This window comes from Impatiens glandulifera, chromosome 1 (assembly GCF_907164915.1).
Source record: "Impatiens glandulifera chromosome 1, dImpGla2.1, whole genome shotgun sequence".
In the NCBI taxonomy this organism is placed as follows: Eukaryota; Viridiplantae; Streptophyta; class Magnoliopsida; order Ericales; family Balsaminaceae; genus Impatiens; species Impatiens glandulifera.
The window spans coordinates 16,190,379-16,208,787 of record NC_061862.1 but is presented as its reverse complement, the minus strand read 5'-3'; the positions used below and the strand labels follow the sequence as shown (position 1 = coordinate 16,208,787).

General features: G+C 30.8%; 2 protein-coding genes and 1 pseudogene across 2 annotated transcripts; all 3 read left to right on the top strand.

The window, feature by feature from the left end:
* Window positions 1-7,724: 7,724 nt before the first annotated feature.
* On the top strand, window positions 7,725-8,754 carry LOC124920815. Its single transcript, XM_047461378.1, has 2 exons — window positions 7,725-8,226; window positions 8,347-8,754. Exons 1-2 carry the CDS (start codon window positions 7,749-7,751, stop codon window positions 8,424-8,426), a joined length of 558 nt encoding a protein of 185 aa, XP_047317334.1. The 5' UTR covers window positions 7,725-7,748; the 3' UTR covers window positions 8,427-8,754.
* A 1,998-nt stretch (window positions 8,755-10,752) lies between these two features.
* LOC124919108 (glutathione S-transferase T3-like) lies at window positions 10,753-11,680 on the top strand. Its single transcript, XM_047459271.1, has 2 exons — window positions 10,753-11,597; window positions 11,641-11,680. Exons 1-2 carry the CDS (start codon window positions 10,753-10,755, stop codon window positions 11,678-11,680), a joined length of 885 nt encoding a protein of 294 aa, XP_047315227.1.
* On the top strand, window positions 11,665-12,900 carry LOC124922747 (annotated as a pseudogene).
* The last annotated feature ends 5,509 nt before the right edge of the window (window positions 12,901-18,409 follow it).

Here is an 18,409-nt window from a genome sequence, read left to right as displayed (position 1 = left end):
TGGTTTTGGTTGGTGTCATCTGTAAAGAAACAGTTTGTTAGATTAATGGCGTTGGGGATGCAAAGTGTTAAATTGCATTTTCCATGGGTCACAATGTGCAGTATTCGAGGGACGAGGGACGCAAATTGCATTTTTCGTGGGACGCAAAATGCTCTTGCATTCTTCTCCATCCAAATATGATCAACAATGTTTGCAAATAAGCACTTAAACATCATTTCGAATCCTTGAAAATGCTCTTGCATTCCTCTCCATCCAAATATAATAAACAATGTTTGCAAATAAGCACTTAAAGACATTTAAACTAAAGTCATTACCCTTTGTTTTGATGATTTTAATTTCCTTGATAGCAATCCATTCTTTTGGGAAGTTAATGAGACTCATTGATGTGGAAAACTTACCCCAAAGCAAGGAAGCAAATTGGCAGTCCCCAAAGAGATGATCAATGGTCTCCTTATTTCCCATACAAAGAAGGCAGTTGGGATCCGGGATATTAATATACTTCTTAATTTTATCGCGCATGTTAAGTCTTTCACGGAACGCCAACCACAAAATAAAAATTGTATCTAGGAATAACTTTCGTGGACCACACTAAATGGGACTATGGAACCACCTCCCCTCTATCGTGAACAATATTTCATATTGATCCCGAGTCAAACCTGCCTTCATTTTCAACACTCCAAACTCGAGAATCCTCACAATTATTAAAATGATATGAAAACAAAGTATTGAGGATCCTCATAACTTCTGGAATTCCCCTTAGAAGGTTATTCCATTCCTCATTTTTGACTTGTTAGACAATAGTCCGTTGATATTTCCATCTTATTCGAATAAGAGAGAAGACGTTATTATGAATAATAGGGTGATCCTCGAACTAGAGGTCTTGCTAAAACAAAGTTGCGTTCCCATTCTCAATCTAAAGTTTAATTATCTTACCAGCACTATCTTTGAACCTCAGAATTTTTGTAAGGGACCATGCCATTTCCATATTGATCTTGCATGTCCAGATGTTGATTTCCTTTCTAATGAACCTCAAATAACGAGTCTTATTTTTTATCTAATGCCCAAAAATATCGATAGGTGAGAGTTTTTTTTCCAAGTAATGCAGTCTTTAATAGCAATTCCACCTTATTCCTTCGGCTTACAAACATCAAGCCACTTCACCTTTTTGTCTTCGTGCCCTTGAGTCCCCCATATGAAGTTACTCATCAATTGATCAAGTCCTTTAATAATTTTCTTTGGGATGAGCATTTGCTGCGCCCAATATTCGATGATTCCCATAGCAAATCTCATGACTAATTCAATCTGTCATGCATAAGATAATCTCTTTGTAGCCCATTCCATGATAGAGTTCTTCACATTTTCAATCAATGGCCTGCATGAGAGATTTGAAGTTGTTTTGACGAGAGCGGGATACCAAGATAACGAACTGGTAATGACCCTTCATTGATTCTCATGATGTCGAAGATGCTTGCATTTGTTTCCTTATTCACACCGCCATAGAAGGGCAAATTTTTACTTCAATTATTTCTAAGACTTGTTTCACTAGAAAAGATTATTAATGCCTTGACGGATTCAACATCAGCATGCACCAAGATTAATAACTCGTCTGTGAAACAGATATGAGTGATGATTTCTTCCCTACAATATGGATGGTGAGTAAATGGACGGTACTTTAGAAGTATTTTAACAATGCACTCAATGACCTCCATGATGAGGACAAAAAGGTAAAAAGAGAAAGGATCCCCTTGTCTAACCTCATTTTCCCTTTGAAAAATTCATGGATATCATTCACGTTGACAATAAAGAGAGGAGTCGAAACACACTACATAATTCACTCAATAAAAATGCAAGGAAAATCAGAAATAGTTAAAAACTCTTGAACAGCACTCCATTTAATGGAATCAAAAGTTTTTTTTAATATCCACCTTAAAAGCCACTCGAGGTGAAATTGACTTCCTATTATAGCCCTTTAATAATTCTTGCCTCTTTAGTGATACACTGTTTTTTAATTTTATTTTAATATTTATATTTAAAATTAATTTTTTAAAAGTCAAAAAAAAATTTTTTGGGCGAATATTTTAAACAGCGTACACGGGTTAATCAATTTATTAATTCTATTTATTTTCTCTCGTTATTGGACTGGTGCAAAGACAATGTTGTCCATAATTTTAAATATTTATCTAATAAAAAAAAATTTAAATTATTATTATATTAATATTTTTGTATTTAATTTTATTTAATTGAGTTGAATATTAATTATTGAATATATATATATATATATAATTGAATATTTAATAAACTTCAATCTCACTCAATTTTTAATCAATCTAATCATTAATATATATATATATATATATATATGATAGGATGTTAATTGTTAATATAATATAAACAACTATGTGGTCATATCGCAATCACCCACGTAGAAGAATTGCAACTACAAATGGAAAATTGATTGATCAATTCATCTCATAATTATTGAGATTTGATTTTGAGAAAATAGATATGAGAATGAGTTTTTTTGCCCAATCATTATTAAAAATAATAAAATGACACTATTGTTAAGCTACAATGAATAATTTGAGAAAGTTGAGAGGTGTTTTTATTTCATATATATTCATTAGTGTTCTATATTCATATAAGTGCAAGAATTAAATAAATAAGGATAGAGACGAGATCCACATGGGTAGTTGGCCTATAATATTTGTCGTCTTGTGACCTGACAGGTCATCCATCTGAAAGGTCCCACATGTCATGATATGATTGGTCACGGCTCACATGCATGATACACACCCATACATACATCACGTGTACGTTTTTTATTGGAAATTCAGGTGGACCCCTACCAGCCGCGCAACTATTTATTTATTTATTTTGTTGTTTAAAAGTCATTTATTGCAATTTATAAATAAATATAAACAAATAACAATTGTTTTTCTTTTGTATTGTATGTAATTTTGTTCGAAAAAACTTTACAATAAATAGTAAGTAAAATAATATACAATTAGTATGTAACCCGTGCATTTACACGAGTAATAATATAAAAAACGTGAAAAAAATATTACAGTAAAAATTATTTATAAGCGGGTCAATCCACAATCCGACTCAAGTATCAATTTATACTCACATATATATCCAAATTAACTACAATTCTCGACCCGACAATCTGGACACTTTAAAAATTAAACATAATTATATATATATAGATTAATTAGTTAAAAAGTTGAACTTATATTGTTAAAATGTCCCGCATTCAACAAATTTGGTGTTGAATTTAAAATATAAAATGTTATTAGCCTAGTTGGTTAAAGGGTTGTACTTGTTGTACTTGTTTTGCTAGATTGCAAGTTCAAACCATACCTATAACATTTTTTATTTTATTTTTAACTGTTTTAAGTTTATGAGTGGGTCAACTCACAATCCGACCCAACTATCCATTTATTTTCACATATATATCCAAATTAACCACAGCTCTCGACCCGGCAATCCGGACACTTTAAAAATTAAGCATCATTATATATATAGATTATTATATATAGATTAGTTAGTTAAAAAGTTGAACTTATATTGTTAAAATGTCCGGCGTTCATCAAATTTGGTGTTGAATTTAAAATATAAAGTGTTATTAGTCTAGTTGGTTAAATGGTTGTACTTGTTTTGCTATGTTGCAAGTTCGAATCACACCTATAGTATTTTTAATTATATTTTTAACCATTTTAAGTTTATGGGCGGGTCAACCCACAATCCGACCCAAGTATTCATTTATTCTCACATATATATCCAAATTAACCACAACTCTCGACTCGACAATCCGAACATTTTAAAAATTAAGCATCATTATATAGAGAGAGAGCTTGTCTCAACGTATTATTTTTTTTAAAATAATTCCTCATTGACTTTGATAGGATAATCAATTAATTATAATTATGTTAAATCACATTTTATATTCCTTACATTATTATATTATCTAAAAATATAAAATAAGAATCGAAATAAAAATCAAATTAAAACCATTATAAAAAAATTTGATTAAAATACATTATATAGTTACTTATTTTTTAAAAATTGTTCTTAAAGATATCGAATAGATCCAGTGCTAAAGAATATAAAGAGAGATTCTATGCAACTTTTATTTTTTAACATTTTCTAACATTTTTTAAAAACAATATAATAATTTAATGTTATATATAACAAAATTAACTTAGTTTAGTTGGTGAATTATTTTTTATGTAAATTTAATGACTAATGGATAAAGGGATCCAATTTTGTGAAAAAGTTTTTTTTTTTTTTTTTACATGTTCTTTTAAGAGGTGATCACCTTGTGCAAATGTAAAAGTTACTTTAGTCTTTAGGTATACAGACTTGATACCGTATCAATTTCCTTGTGAATACAATATATTTAAGATTTTTCAATGTTCTTATTTAAAATATCAAATGTTTATATGTGAATAAGATTAAACAATAAACTCGTGTCATTAACCCATTCATATTTGATTTATATATGCTCAAATTTGGTCTTCCATAATCTTCTATAATTTATTATTGTAAATCTCCACCTGTTTTTTTTTTGACTAAACATGCATTGACTTCTCCAAAATAAATAATTGTATATATCAAATTACAAAATCTTTCCATATCAAATGTAAATATTTAATTCTTTATCAAAAAAGACAGGTGTGTATTAGATAACAAAATAAGGTTAGTTCCCATTGGGAACTTGAGAGACATATAAGTTGATTTATGATAATTTAGAAAATGTAGAGATTTAAAAAAAAAATATTTAAAAGTATTAATATATAATAATAAAATAAAATTAATAAATTAGAATTAAAAATATTTTAGTATTTCGATAAATGAGTTGAGTGATGGACAAAAGACACAAGTGAAATGATATTTAATTAGTTTAAATTATTTAAATAACTGAAACCTTCATTAATTTTAACTTATTAGAATAAATAAAGTATCAAAAGTCTAGTTTAAAAAAATAAAAATTTCAAATTCAATTTTTCCTATAAACCTATAAAGTTGGAATTAAAATCATTAATATCAGAGTTGTGCTAACTTCTAACAAAGAAAGGAAATTTACAAATTAACAAAATTAACTCATAATGGAAAAAATTGATATAAAAGTTGGAGGACAAAAATAGATATTTGACAAATTATTTATACAAAACCAATTAAGGCTAAGGGCTTGTTTGATGTTGGTTATAAAAGGGTATTTATTTCCTAGTTTAAATAAAATATATTATTTGATAAAAAGTAAAAATATTTAAATTTTTAATTATTTAAATTATTATAATATTTTTTATATTTAAAATTTAAATATAATAAAATTAAATAAAATCATTTTAATTTAATAATTAAAAAAATAAATATTTAAATAAAATTAGTGTGAATAAAAAAATGAAAAAGAAAAAGAGAAAGACCAAATAAAAAGTAGCCACAGCCGCTCTTTTGTGGTCCCTACTTGAAGACAACAACCCATGGCTATTAGAAAAACAGCTAGCCAATAGGAATCATCCAGACAATAAACTTGTGGTGGGAACCAAACAAAACATTAAACACGTGTCTTCTTCAACCCCCAATCGCTGTTGTCCAGCTGGACAACAGCTGTCCATTACTATCCATTTTTTACTCTTTTACCCCCAAGACCACGTCGGCGCAGATAAACATTACCTTTTCTTCTCTTTAAACACACCCATATCCACAACAATTATCTTAATTTTTAATTTACTCTTTTTTATTATCTGTATTTTTAATTCTATTTTATTTTATTGTTTTATAATTAAATAACCCTTTTTTTCATATCATTTTATTATAAAGAAAATAAAGCATAACAAAGGAATAAAACGAAAGCTAAGTCACTCTAACAAACCACACAAGTGTTCAAAGATAATATTCTATTATCAATTATTTTCTTTAGTACACCAAAAGAGATTATAATAAAAATCATAAAGCATAACTTATCGTTTTTATATTCTTTAAGGATGTCCACTATTCAACTCATTGAGAATCTTCGCTAAAAGATCACTATACTATTTAAAAAAAAAAGGAATAAATCGAAAGCTAAATCACTCGTGCAAACTAGACAAGTGTTCAAAGCAGATACCTTACCAATTATTCTTTTAGGGCATCGAAACAAATGAGTTAATACATATTTTATGTTCTTTACAGATGTCCATTATTCAACTTATTGATAATCTTCGTTAATCGACTCAATATACTTACATTTTTCGTTTCTTAAAGTAATTTATGATGAGGATCATACTTATTCAACCCAAAAACTTTTGTTTATTACATTTAAAACTTATGATGAATATGAGATTTCAAATTGTTATAATGTGTTGTTTTGACAACCACACAAATGACATCCATTTAATGTGATAATGTGATGAATCATAATAGGCTCCAAATAATGTATTTATCCAATATAATATAATTTAATAAACGTGTAATGTTATTTCAAAATAATTTAGTTTGTATACAAAATTAATTAAATATATATATAATTCATTATTTGCCTCCAATTTTTGTCTTCTCTAGATAACGTCAAATTGGTTGGATAATGATTGGGAGAGAGGTGTGATTGATAAATATAAAAGAGATATGCTCTATCTGGACATTTCTGTTTTGTTTTTTTTATAATTTAATTTAATTTTAAAATATTTTAAGAAAATTAAAGAAAGTATAAAGAGATAAAGTTCGGTGCTTTGTAGAGTCTACATCATTATCGTTTATATTTTAGAAATACTATTATTTCGAAATTGCATTCAAATGAATGTAAGCATTTTTATTATTTTTTAAAGAATGGATTCATGAACTTAAGACACTATAGTTTGAATATTTCTTTTATAATAATTCAGGTTTATAATAACCTTAAAAGAAAAATTAAACATCAATAAATCAACTACTTTTTCTTTTTTCTAACAATCATCTACATAAGAATTGAGATTTTAGACATCTTTTTTTAAACTTCACTCATTATTGTTAAAGTTATATTATATATTCGAGCCGAGCTTGTAGGTAATATAATCGAGTCGAGCTCGAACTCAAATTTATAAGCTCGTTCGAGCTCGAGCTCAAGTTCGAGTCGAGCTCGAGCTTTAGCAAGTTAGAGCTCGGCTCGGCTCATTTGCCGCCCTAGTTATATAAAACAAGATTTTATCTTCAATTGTTTCAAACGTTGTTAACTTATTATTTACGTAAAATTTATAAATAAATTAATTAATAAAATATCTATGTCACTAATTTAACTACCGAATTTCAGCAAATTGAAAAGTTTTGACTATGAATTTTATAGAATTAGTAGTGTTCGCTGAAATTAGGTAGTTAAATTAGTGACATATATGTTTTATTTATTTATAAATGTTACGTAAATAATAAGTTAACAATGTTTGAAATCGTTAAAATAAAATCTCGTTTAATATAATTTTAATAATAAGAAGACTCAAATTATAAAGTTTGAAAAAAAAATGTTCGAAATCCTTATTGACTCCGATAAGTAGTCTCAATTTATTGGAAATAAAATAAAATAAAATATTAAAACAATACCTTTTATATAAGAAATAATTATCCAAGGATAAACTTTAAAATTGTGATATAGTTGAGGGCGTGTTTATGGATTTACTAACCTTTGAGGGCCTGAAATGAAAAGATACCACATACTCCAGGTTTCCTTTAAATACCTAGCAACGCCCTTCTTCTAAGCAATTTTACAGCCAGAGACAAAAAAAGAAATCAAGCAAGCTATGGGGAGATCCATGATTTCTTATGACGACTTTTCTTCAGAGCATCAATCAACCAAGGAATTCACACAAGAAATTGACGAAGTTTCCATTGAATCTGGAAACGGTTTCTTCACCAATGGTACCGACGACAGTCTCTGGAGCGAGATCAATCTCCAGCACCAACTGCAGACGAAGAAGAAGAAGAATCAAGTTCTTCTCGAAGGCTATGTCGAATCAGCTGACGAAGACGATCTATCGAGGACCAAGAGTCTAACTGATGACGATTTGGAAGAGTTGAAAGGATGTTTAGATCTAGGATTCGGTTTCAGTTACGAAGAAATTCCAGAACTCTGTAACACCTTACCTGCGCTTGAGCTTTGTTATTCCGTTACACAGAGGTTCCTCGATGAACAACAGAGATCGCCGGAATCATCTTCGCCTCGTGCAGCCGAGACTAGTTCGTCTGGACCGATTGCCAATTGGAAGATTTCTAGTCCTGGTGAGTATGTACGGTCAAGTTAATTGAGATTTAATGTGCATATTAGGGTTCTTAGTTTAGAAATTGACAATGATTTGAGTGAATTTGTGATCTGATTATATGTTGTGGGTATTCTTCCAGGTGATGATCCACAAGATGTGAAAGCTAGGTTGAAATATTGGGCACAGGCTGTGGCATGTACTGTGAGATTATGCAATTAGGGAGATAGGGAGGAAGTTTCATTTTTGGAAATGTATAATAATCCCATGGTTGTTGTTCTTCTTCTTCTGCTGCCTAATTTGGGGATTCTGGCTTGGACATGGATGTTTGTGGTTGAATAATGATTGAATGTGATTGAAGATGACAGAAAAGAAGAAGAAGAAGGAATGGTGATTGATTGATGATGATGATGATGATCCTTATTTAACAAACAAATTTTTGTTTGACTTTAGTCACTTTAAGAGGCTGATCATATGTTTGTGACTAATTGTGTACATATTGAAATAATGTTAGCATTATTGATTTCTAATAAATAATATATTTGTATTATTACAAGGCATGTTACAAAATTATTTAATACAAACTTTATGGCTATCAAAGATGAAAGATCTAGTGTTAATGATTTTAGTTGAAAACATGTAACTTTGATAACTTCTTATATTTATTTTGTATATGTTATTGCAAATGGTCATTATATTTTGGGGAGTTTTAACTCAGATCTTAAGAATATTTTGTTGATATTATGCAAGATTGATGTAATTCTACATTTCTTAATTGGTTTGATTTGAATAATTCAAACCAAATAATATTTGTTGGAATTTATAGGCTTAGTAGTTTTAATAATTGAGATTGATCAACTTATTAGAGATCAAAAGATGCTAGTTTCAATTATTATTAAGAATGTCTAGTTTAGAACATGAGTCATTTTAATTTTCTAAAATTCAATATATAATGAATATTGTAATTGAGAATAATCTATATTATTTTTCTTAAAAAATTAAATTTAATATAATTATAGAAGATGGGTTAAAAAAATTTTGGGCTAATCTTAAGAAAATAAAGAGAAATTATGATAAAACTAATAAATTAACATGATTTTTTCTTTCTTTTTTTTTAGTAGAGAAACAAATATAGAATTAAAATTGAAAATAAATAAATAAAAATTAATGTTTTTTTAGGGGGAAATTTGACCAAATGACCATAAAAAGGGGTTAAATGCGCTGGTTAATTGCACTGGTGATCACTTTATATTTTATTTTTTTTTGACAAAAATACCCCTTTGCGTAGCGAATGAGAGGATCGTCAGGCGAATGACCATAATTCTTTATATAAATATTCAATTTTTTCCATTTCGTTTTTTCCTTTCTCTCTCTACTCCGCATTCTCTCTCGCGGCGGCGGTAGAACCCTTAACGAACACATCATACAAATTAACGACAAAAACTTGTTCTAGTATCATGTGATTGGATCGATTTATTTCTTATTTCCATTATAGTTTTATTAAATATTTTTGTGTTCATCTTCAATGCAGGTTGGATGTAGATGGAACCCTAAACCATGATATTTGTAGATGCATGCAGATTAGATTGTTCTTATTGTTCATCTTGTCGATGGTGATATTTGCAGATGATGCTCTAATTCGGTTCCATTTTAGGGAAGATTCATGTGATTCTTGCTCGCAATGGGGCTTCTCGCGATGGGTTTAGGGTTTAGGGCACACTATTATTACTCTCCCTGTCTTTTCTTGAAGAAGGGAATGACTTGATGAGGGGATTTCTTTTTACCGGTCTTCTTTGCTTTAAACATTTCTTTTTCGTGGTTGCGCCTATGTATTTTGTCTACTTGTTTCGCCATTATTGTCGTGGAGGGATCCTTAGAAGCTTTGGGAAGTTAATGGCTATGGGGACTTTGGTTGTTACTATCTTCCTATCAGCGTATGGGCCTTTTGTGTACCATGGACAAGTACTTGTTTCAATTTTTTTCATGATTATTACAAAGATCCTTCATTTAATCATGCTCCAATGTGTGTATGTTGCTAAACATTATTTCTTAGAGCATCCCCATCGGTAGGTACAAATCTGATGTGGACAAAATTTGTACCTAAGTACACTAATGGGGAGATGGGTACAAATCAGGAGAGAGAAAATTGAGTAGCAAAGTTTTGCTACTAGGTACAAATGAGAAAAAGTCAAAAAAAGTGGTCCCCACCCCCACTTTTTTATGCAAAAAAGAATAAACATTTAAAAATTTTAAAAAATAAATCGTTTTATTTAATTTTTTATTTAAAAAATTGACCGTTTTTTAAAATATGACCGTTTTTTCAAAATATGACCGTTATATTATTTTTTTATACATATGATTATTTTTTTATTATTTAAATAAAATCTATAAATAGAGGTTAATACACTATCTAATTTATCTCACATTCCCTTCAATAAATTCAAACATTCATGCCCAAAATTTATTATTTCATCCGAGCCATCAAATGAATTCTCACATATTCACCCCTCCTTACATGTATTCTGCCGAAATATATCAACATCCATATATGCCATCTCCGATCTATGGAATTAGTCCTCCTAGAGCACCTGGGATGACTTTCATATCGTCTCCACCGGGTATTGATGCAATTAATCTAGATGCGAGTGAAGATACTGATGATGGAGAAAATGTGTCGGGCCCAAAGAGTCGTACTTATGTTGCAAGGTACACAGGTCCAGAAAATGAGATCCTTGCACAAAGTTGGGTGAATATTAGCGAAGATGCAGAAATCGGTAATGCTCAGAGATTGGATGCCATGTGGAAGAGGATTGCCGATGTTTATAATAAAGAACGACCAGCAAACTGCCCAGTGAGACGTTGGGACCTTTTAAAAACGCATTTTTACACGCTGCAAAGGTCTGTGAGTGCCTTTAACGGATTGTACAATCAGATGAAGAGGGATTGGGGAAGTGGCCGAAGTGATGTTGACATACTAATGCATGCAATGAAAGAGTGGGCACAAACGCACAACAACTCTGCGTTTACTCACTTGGGCATGTGGAATATACTTAAGGAAAGTCCTAAGTGGATTAACCAGCAGGATCGTGATTATTGTGGCAGGAAGAAGACAAAAACATCTGCTCAAGGAGGATACATGTCTTCTTCTAATCCGGAAGATGCCGATGAAGAACGCGTACGTCCGATCGGGCAGAAAGCAGCGAAGAGTAAGGGTAAGGGTAAGATGAATCATCCCTCGAAGGATATCATGTACGAGGAGATGAAACAAAGCATCGACAAAAACATGGAGGAATACAAAAGGATAACAAATGAGAAATTGAAGGAACAAATAAAATACAACAAAAAATGGGAGTATGATGTTATCATGAAGGATACCACGGGGATGTCGGCAATGCAATTAGCAGTACATCAAAAACTTTGTGACGAAATTGCAAAGAATTGGGGTGCAACAACAAGAAGAAAAAGAAGAGTTGTAGAGCGTGATCGTGAAGGAGGTCATAGTCGTCTTGTTGCTGACTATTTTTCCGAAAATCCAACATATTCGAGTGATATTTTTCGTCGTCGTTTTCGGATGAGAAGAGGCCTTTTCACACGCATAGTCGATGCCTTGTCTCGTGATGACTATTTTAAATGGAGAGTCGACGCAACTGGAAGGCAAAGTTTCTCACCACTTCAAAAATGCACGGTTGCCATCCGCCAATTGGCATACGGAGGACCCGGAGATCAATTCGATGAGTACCTACGTATTGCTGAAACTACTGCCATTGAATCATTGTTTAATTTTTGTCGTTGTGTAATCGTCATTTTCGGCGAAAGATACTTGAGAAAGCCAACTACTACTGATTGCGAACGTTTGCTCCTTATGCATGAGCATAGGCACGGCTTCCCCGGAATGTTGGGTAGTCTCGATTGTATGCATTGGGAATGGAAGAACTGTCCAGTCGCATGGAAAGGACAATTTACTTGAGGTGATCATGGAACACCAACAATAATGCTTGAAGCGGTAGCATCTGCCGATTTATGGATATGGCATGCCTTTTTTGGAGTTGCGGGGTCCAACAATGACATCAATGTGCTTAATCAAAGCCCCCTCTTCAGCGATGTTTTAAAAGGAAAGGGCCCAGAGATCAACTTCAAAGTGAATGATAGACAATATACCAGAGGGTACTATCTTACAGATGGAATCTATCCTGAATGGGCTACTTTCGTCAAGAGTTTTCAGTGCCCTCATGATCCCAAGAAAACATTGTTTAAGAAAATGCAAGAGGCTGCAAGAAAGGATGTCGAGCGGGCATTTGGTGTCTTACAAGCTCGTTGGGCGATCATTAGAGGACCGGGGCGTTTTTGGTACCAGAGTAACTTGAAGGATATCATGTATACATGTATTATTTTGCATAACATGATAATTGAGGATGAAGGAGATACAGCATTCAACTGGTTGGAGGAACCCGATGACAACAATACAATTATAGAGATATTTCAAGGTCCCGTCGGAGGATTTAATGAGTATAGCCAGAGACGGGCTGCACTACATGACAAGCAAATGCATCAACAACTTCGATCGGACTTGATTGAGCATGTTTGGGCGCGTTACCAGAATTAGTAACAAAATATGATTTAGTAGTCTATTTTTTTCAAGTATTATTGTGATGATAATTTCCTAAATTATTTTTAAAAATTATTGATTTTTTTAAAATTTTTTAATATAATTTATAAATATTAGTTTTATTAATTTAAACAAATTAATATAATAAAAAATAAAACAAGATTACTTGAATTATTGAATTAAAAAATATTGTATGAATTAGATGATGTGGATGGTGGGACCACAATTGTACTTGAGATGGTTGGAGAATAGATGTATAAATTGAGAGGTATAATTTATTTGTGATGTGGCTGCTGATGTGGCACATATTTGTACCTATGTATGGGTACAAGGATGGGGATGCTCTTATTGTCCATTGGTATGATTTTACTTTTTGTTGAACTGTTTAGGAATTGAATTGCTTTGATTGACCCTTTTGTGTTTGACATATATTTTTTATCACATGCGTCGATTCTTACACATTCGGGAGGAAGGTGGCCTCAGGTAATTAACTAACTTACTTAATAATAGTTGATAAAAAAACATGGTTTAAGAAATGGGCTAAATCTCATACTTGATTTATTGTTGTTGTGAATGATGGTTAGGATGATAATGCTGATGAATTAGCTGAAAGTATTTATGGGTTTTGTCAAGTTTACCAAAATCCGTTAAGGAGAGTGAGAAAATTTTGGTAGAGCAGCGTGTGGAGAAGATTAATGATGAAGCGATTGATAACAAACACCTCCATGTTCACGATGATCATGGGCATGGTGGTTTTATGGATGCATATGGACTTGGTCATGGATGGGGAAGTTGAAATCCATTAGATTATTGAAGGAAGGTTGTAAAATTGGTAGGTTAGAGTGCGTCATATTTGATGCTACAAGAAGAAGGCGATGATATCAACACTGTTTGCGTTTCTTGTTTACAAATCTCATCTTATTTTTGCCAAAAGACTGACCAAGTATTTATTTGCCTTCAGTTTTTCTTGTAATCTCATGTGTTGTTTCCTTTGTATAACTAGCATTGTTTGTTTGTCATGTCTATTTTAAAGATGTTATGTCCATTTCTATGTTTGTTTAATTAAAGCCAAAAATCAAACTATAATATACATTATCATTCAAAAATATTCTTCATACCAAAATAAAAGAGAAAAAATAACCTATAATTTGGATCATCATTTGGTAAAATTTATAAAATAAAATGAATCATGTACAAATTTTAAGTGATTTTATCATAAAACATATAAGTGATTTTTAACAAAATAAAATGAATCATAACAAATTTTATGTGATTTCATCTCCTCATCTCTTCATTCTCCTTCTCCTCGTCTCCTCATATCTTCATCTTCCTTCTCCTCATCTTCATTCTTCTCATCTTCTCTTCTTTTCATCTCCTCATCTCTTCATCTTCCTTCTCATCTCCTCATCTCTTCATCTTCCCTTTTCTCATCACTTCATACTCCTCCTCATCTCCTTATCTCTTCATTTTCCTTTTTCTCATCTCTTCATCTCATTCTCATTCTCCTCATCTCTTCATCTCATTCTCATTCTCCTCATCTCTTCATCTTCCTTTTTCTCATCTCTTCATCTCATTCTCATTCTCCTCATCTCTTCATTCTCATTCTCCTCATCTCTTCATTTTCATTCTCCTTCTCCTCATCTTTATTATACTTCACTTCATCTCCTCATCTCGAGATAAGAAGATCCTTCATGAGACGAGAAGGCCCATCACGAGACTAGAAGACCCTTCACGAGATGATTGTTCCCTTTGCGATACAATTGTCCCCTTCGCGAGACGATTGTTTCCTTCACCATTCGCGAGACGACCATACCATTTTTAACGAAAACAATAAGCAGATCGAGGAAGAAGAGTACCAGTTGCCACCGTGCTCGTGCTCGTGCTCATGGTTGTGTCCGTTGAAGATCGCTGTCGTGGCTATCCGTTGAAGATCGCTGTCGTGGCTGTCCGTTGAAGATTGTCGTGGTTGTCCGTCGTTTAGGTCTTCGTTTAGAGAGAAGGAGGAGAAGAGAAATGAAAAAAAAAATGGGAAGTTATATTAAATAGTAAGGGTATTCTGGACTTTTTATAGGTCTTCCCATCGCGCGATTCTCCCCTTCGCATTACGCGAAGGGGGTATTTTCGTCAAAAAATATAAAGTGGTCATCATCGCAATTTAATTTATGCGCTCACCAACGCATTTAAGGCTTTTTTAGGGTCATTTCGTCAAATTCCCCTTTTGAGGTGGGTTAAAAACTAAATGAGCCCTAATATAAATCCATCCTTTTATTTTTTATGAAAATAAAGAGAATTAGACACCCCACAGTCATAACATCCGCTTACATTCAAAGCGCTTTCGGTGATAATTGAATCTGTAAAATTTTGATATTTTAAGTCAACTCCTTATTCAAAGCGCTTCTAATGAGAATCTAATCTATGACATTTTGATATTTTAAGTCAACTATTTCCAACGGACCACTTTAGTGGGTTGATAATATAAATAAATTAATTTAAAATTTAAATATTGATCTAATCTCAATTATTTTTTAAGTACTTTAATAAATTTTATTGGGTATTTAATATAATGTTTCATGAATTTTTAAATATTTTCATATGTATGATCATGTTTGAAATTGTTTTTGTATATTTATTTTTGTTTGAAATTACTTCTTATATACTTATTTTTATTTGAATTGCATTTTATATATTTTATTTTGTTTGAATTTACACCTTAAACATTTAAAACAATTTAAATGTTATATCACTTGTAAGCACTAAAAATTTACACATTAATTTATAAAATTAAAATAAATTATTTTAATTTATTTTAAATAAATAAAATTAAAATAATTAACTTCGTACCAAAACCTGATCAAATAATTAATTAGACTAATTATTGTGATATTTAAAGCCTAATTAATTAAAGAAAATGGTCGAAATAATAGAATATTTTTTTAGGGTAGATGTTGTACTTATTTCTCTTAAAATAATTTTAAAAAAATTAAGGGATTAAAATAAATAATTTACCCTAAAAAATATTTATTTAACCCTAAAATATTAAAAAAAATTGGTAAAATATTTGTCATATTTATTTTAATATTTTGTGTAATTAAAAGGATCAAAATTAAAGTAAAAAAGGTGAAAGAAAAATCAATTTCAAACAAGCCTTTAAGGTTTTAAAATAAAAAAAAAAATTGTAATCGGGTGTAGCCAAAATTCCGTGAAAAGGCTACAACCAAAACCGCAGCCATTAGATGGACATTAGATTTTCATCCAACACCCAAGGAGCGTCCGCATAGCCCATTGCAGCTGAGGAACCGCACGCCCGAGGTGCACCGAATCATCTAACTAGACGTTATATCCGTCAACTGAACGCGACAGAACGCTTTGCGTCCGCGTTTACACTCGAAACGACGTTGTTTTGATCGCCACCTTTGTCTTTATCGCGATCGCCGGAGGGATAAACATCAAAGACCCGTCTTTGATTTTGCCAATTTGGAACTCAGTCGATAGTCCACATTTTCGGCTGATTTGAAAGCTAAAATGATCACCCTATTTCGGTGATCATTTCTGCTACTTCAATATGGATGATTCATCCATATTCCGGTAAAATTGAGGAAGAACAACCAAAATACTATAAATGGATTTTGGCTGATTCAATCCACTTGAAGCCTCCATCAACTCAGAGATGCTATAAATACATCTCACGAGTCATTCTGAATGTAAGATATAACATCTCAAGCCCTAAATAAAAAAAATCAAAAAACTGTCATTAAAGCTCAAAGCTTTTTGATTTTTTGAAAATTTCGTATAAGGCTCTAAAGTTTAGATCTGAGCATCCCAAAAACTCCCTTAAGGATCAAGGAGTGTTCTCCAATCTTTGACAAGGTTTCAACCCCCTCTAATTCATATTTACATTTTGAATGTGAAATTTTTATATTTCAAATTGCATAAGCTTGTATGTTTGTTGTTTATGGTGTTTTATGGTTGGAAATCTATCATTGGATCATTTATGAACTTTTTAGATAAGTTAAAAATAATCAATCAAGCTAAAACAAAAAATTCCAAATATGAATTTAAAAAAAAAATGTATTTGTTGTTCTTGGGCTAATTCTCTTAAATCATAGCCTAAAAACTTCCCAACATGATTGTAATCATGTTAGGCAACATTTTGGATCATGTTTGATCTATCTCGATCATGTTTGATCAAAATCAAAATTTTCAAAATAATTGATAATTTTGAGTTCTTAATTTGGTTAAAATGAACAGTCAGTATTCTTATTTTGGTACTAATCAAGTATATGAGATATAAGGAAAATATTGAATAACTCATTTCTCCTCAAAACAACTTTAAAATAAAAAATTAAACCCAAAGAATATGACTCCGGTCCTAAGGCCTTTTTGGTTCTACGTTTTAAAATTCAAAATTATTTTTATAATTTTGGGATGTCAACTCATTTTCTAGAAATCCCAAAAAATTAGAAAATTCTTTTAAAATATTTTTGGAATATTTACACAAAATATTTTGATAAAGACTCGTTTGAGATTTATGTTTAAACCCTAATGTCTTTAAAAATTACTGACATTTTTCAAGTATTTCCTCTAAGTCAACGACATTAATAACATGTACCAACGTTTTTAGATATTGTTGTTACAATATTTTAAATAACGCACAAACCTTATGAATGCTTAGGACCGGAAGAGTAATGGGTGAAAATGAAACATGATACAATCGATTTTTAAAAACTAAATTTATAAGTAGAGACCCTTTTAAAACGGGTACGGAGGATGGCGCGAAAGCACTTTCCTGATTATCACAAACTGCAAACTAAAAGAAACTCTGGCCAATACATTTGTATACGTATGCGAACTTTTATTGATTTAAAATAATCAATTAGCGACTGTAATTCAATATAAATAATCTTTTAAATTAGTTATATTTAATTAATTTAAACTTAAGGATTTCTAAAATATTAAATTGTGATTTGATTACTGTAAATCCATAAATTATTTAAAATTGGATCCCAAAATTAATTATTTTTAATTATTTTAAAAATTGTCAGGATAATTTAAAAATCTTTTAAATAATATTTTATTTTAAAAGAAAATTTCTGACACGCAAATTGAGGTTGAAATTCTTAAATCTCGAGATTTTACGTAAAACTTCGAAATTAAAAGAGTTTTACGGGGTTATAACATTGTTAATTTGTGTTAAAAATAAGCACAAATTCCTTATATATATGTACTATATCTATTTTTATTTTTTTAGTCATACTGCGGACAAACCTTTCATATTCGTTTTTAAATGAATCTTTCAACTCCATTATCAAACGATGAAGCATTTGTTCCGTTCTATTTCTAGACCATAACATTACAGACTAAGACGATAACGAGGTTATTGTTCATTCGTCTCCTTCATATTTTTTATTTTTTATTTTTTGGAATTAAAAGAAAACTAGCATTACATTCTACAGTCATACCCCTCACTTAAACTCAATCCTCCATATTTAAATATTGTGTATTTGTATTGTGCCCCCAAAATTATATTTATGTAATAAAAAATATTAAAATTGAAAGAAATTAATATGTTTGATAGTCATATAGTTAAAATATAAAAATA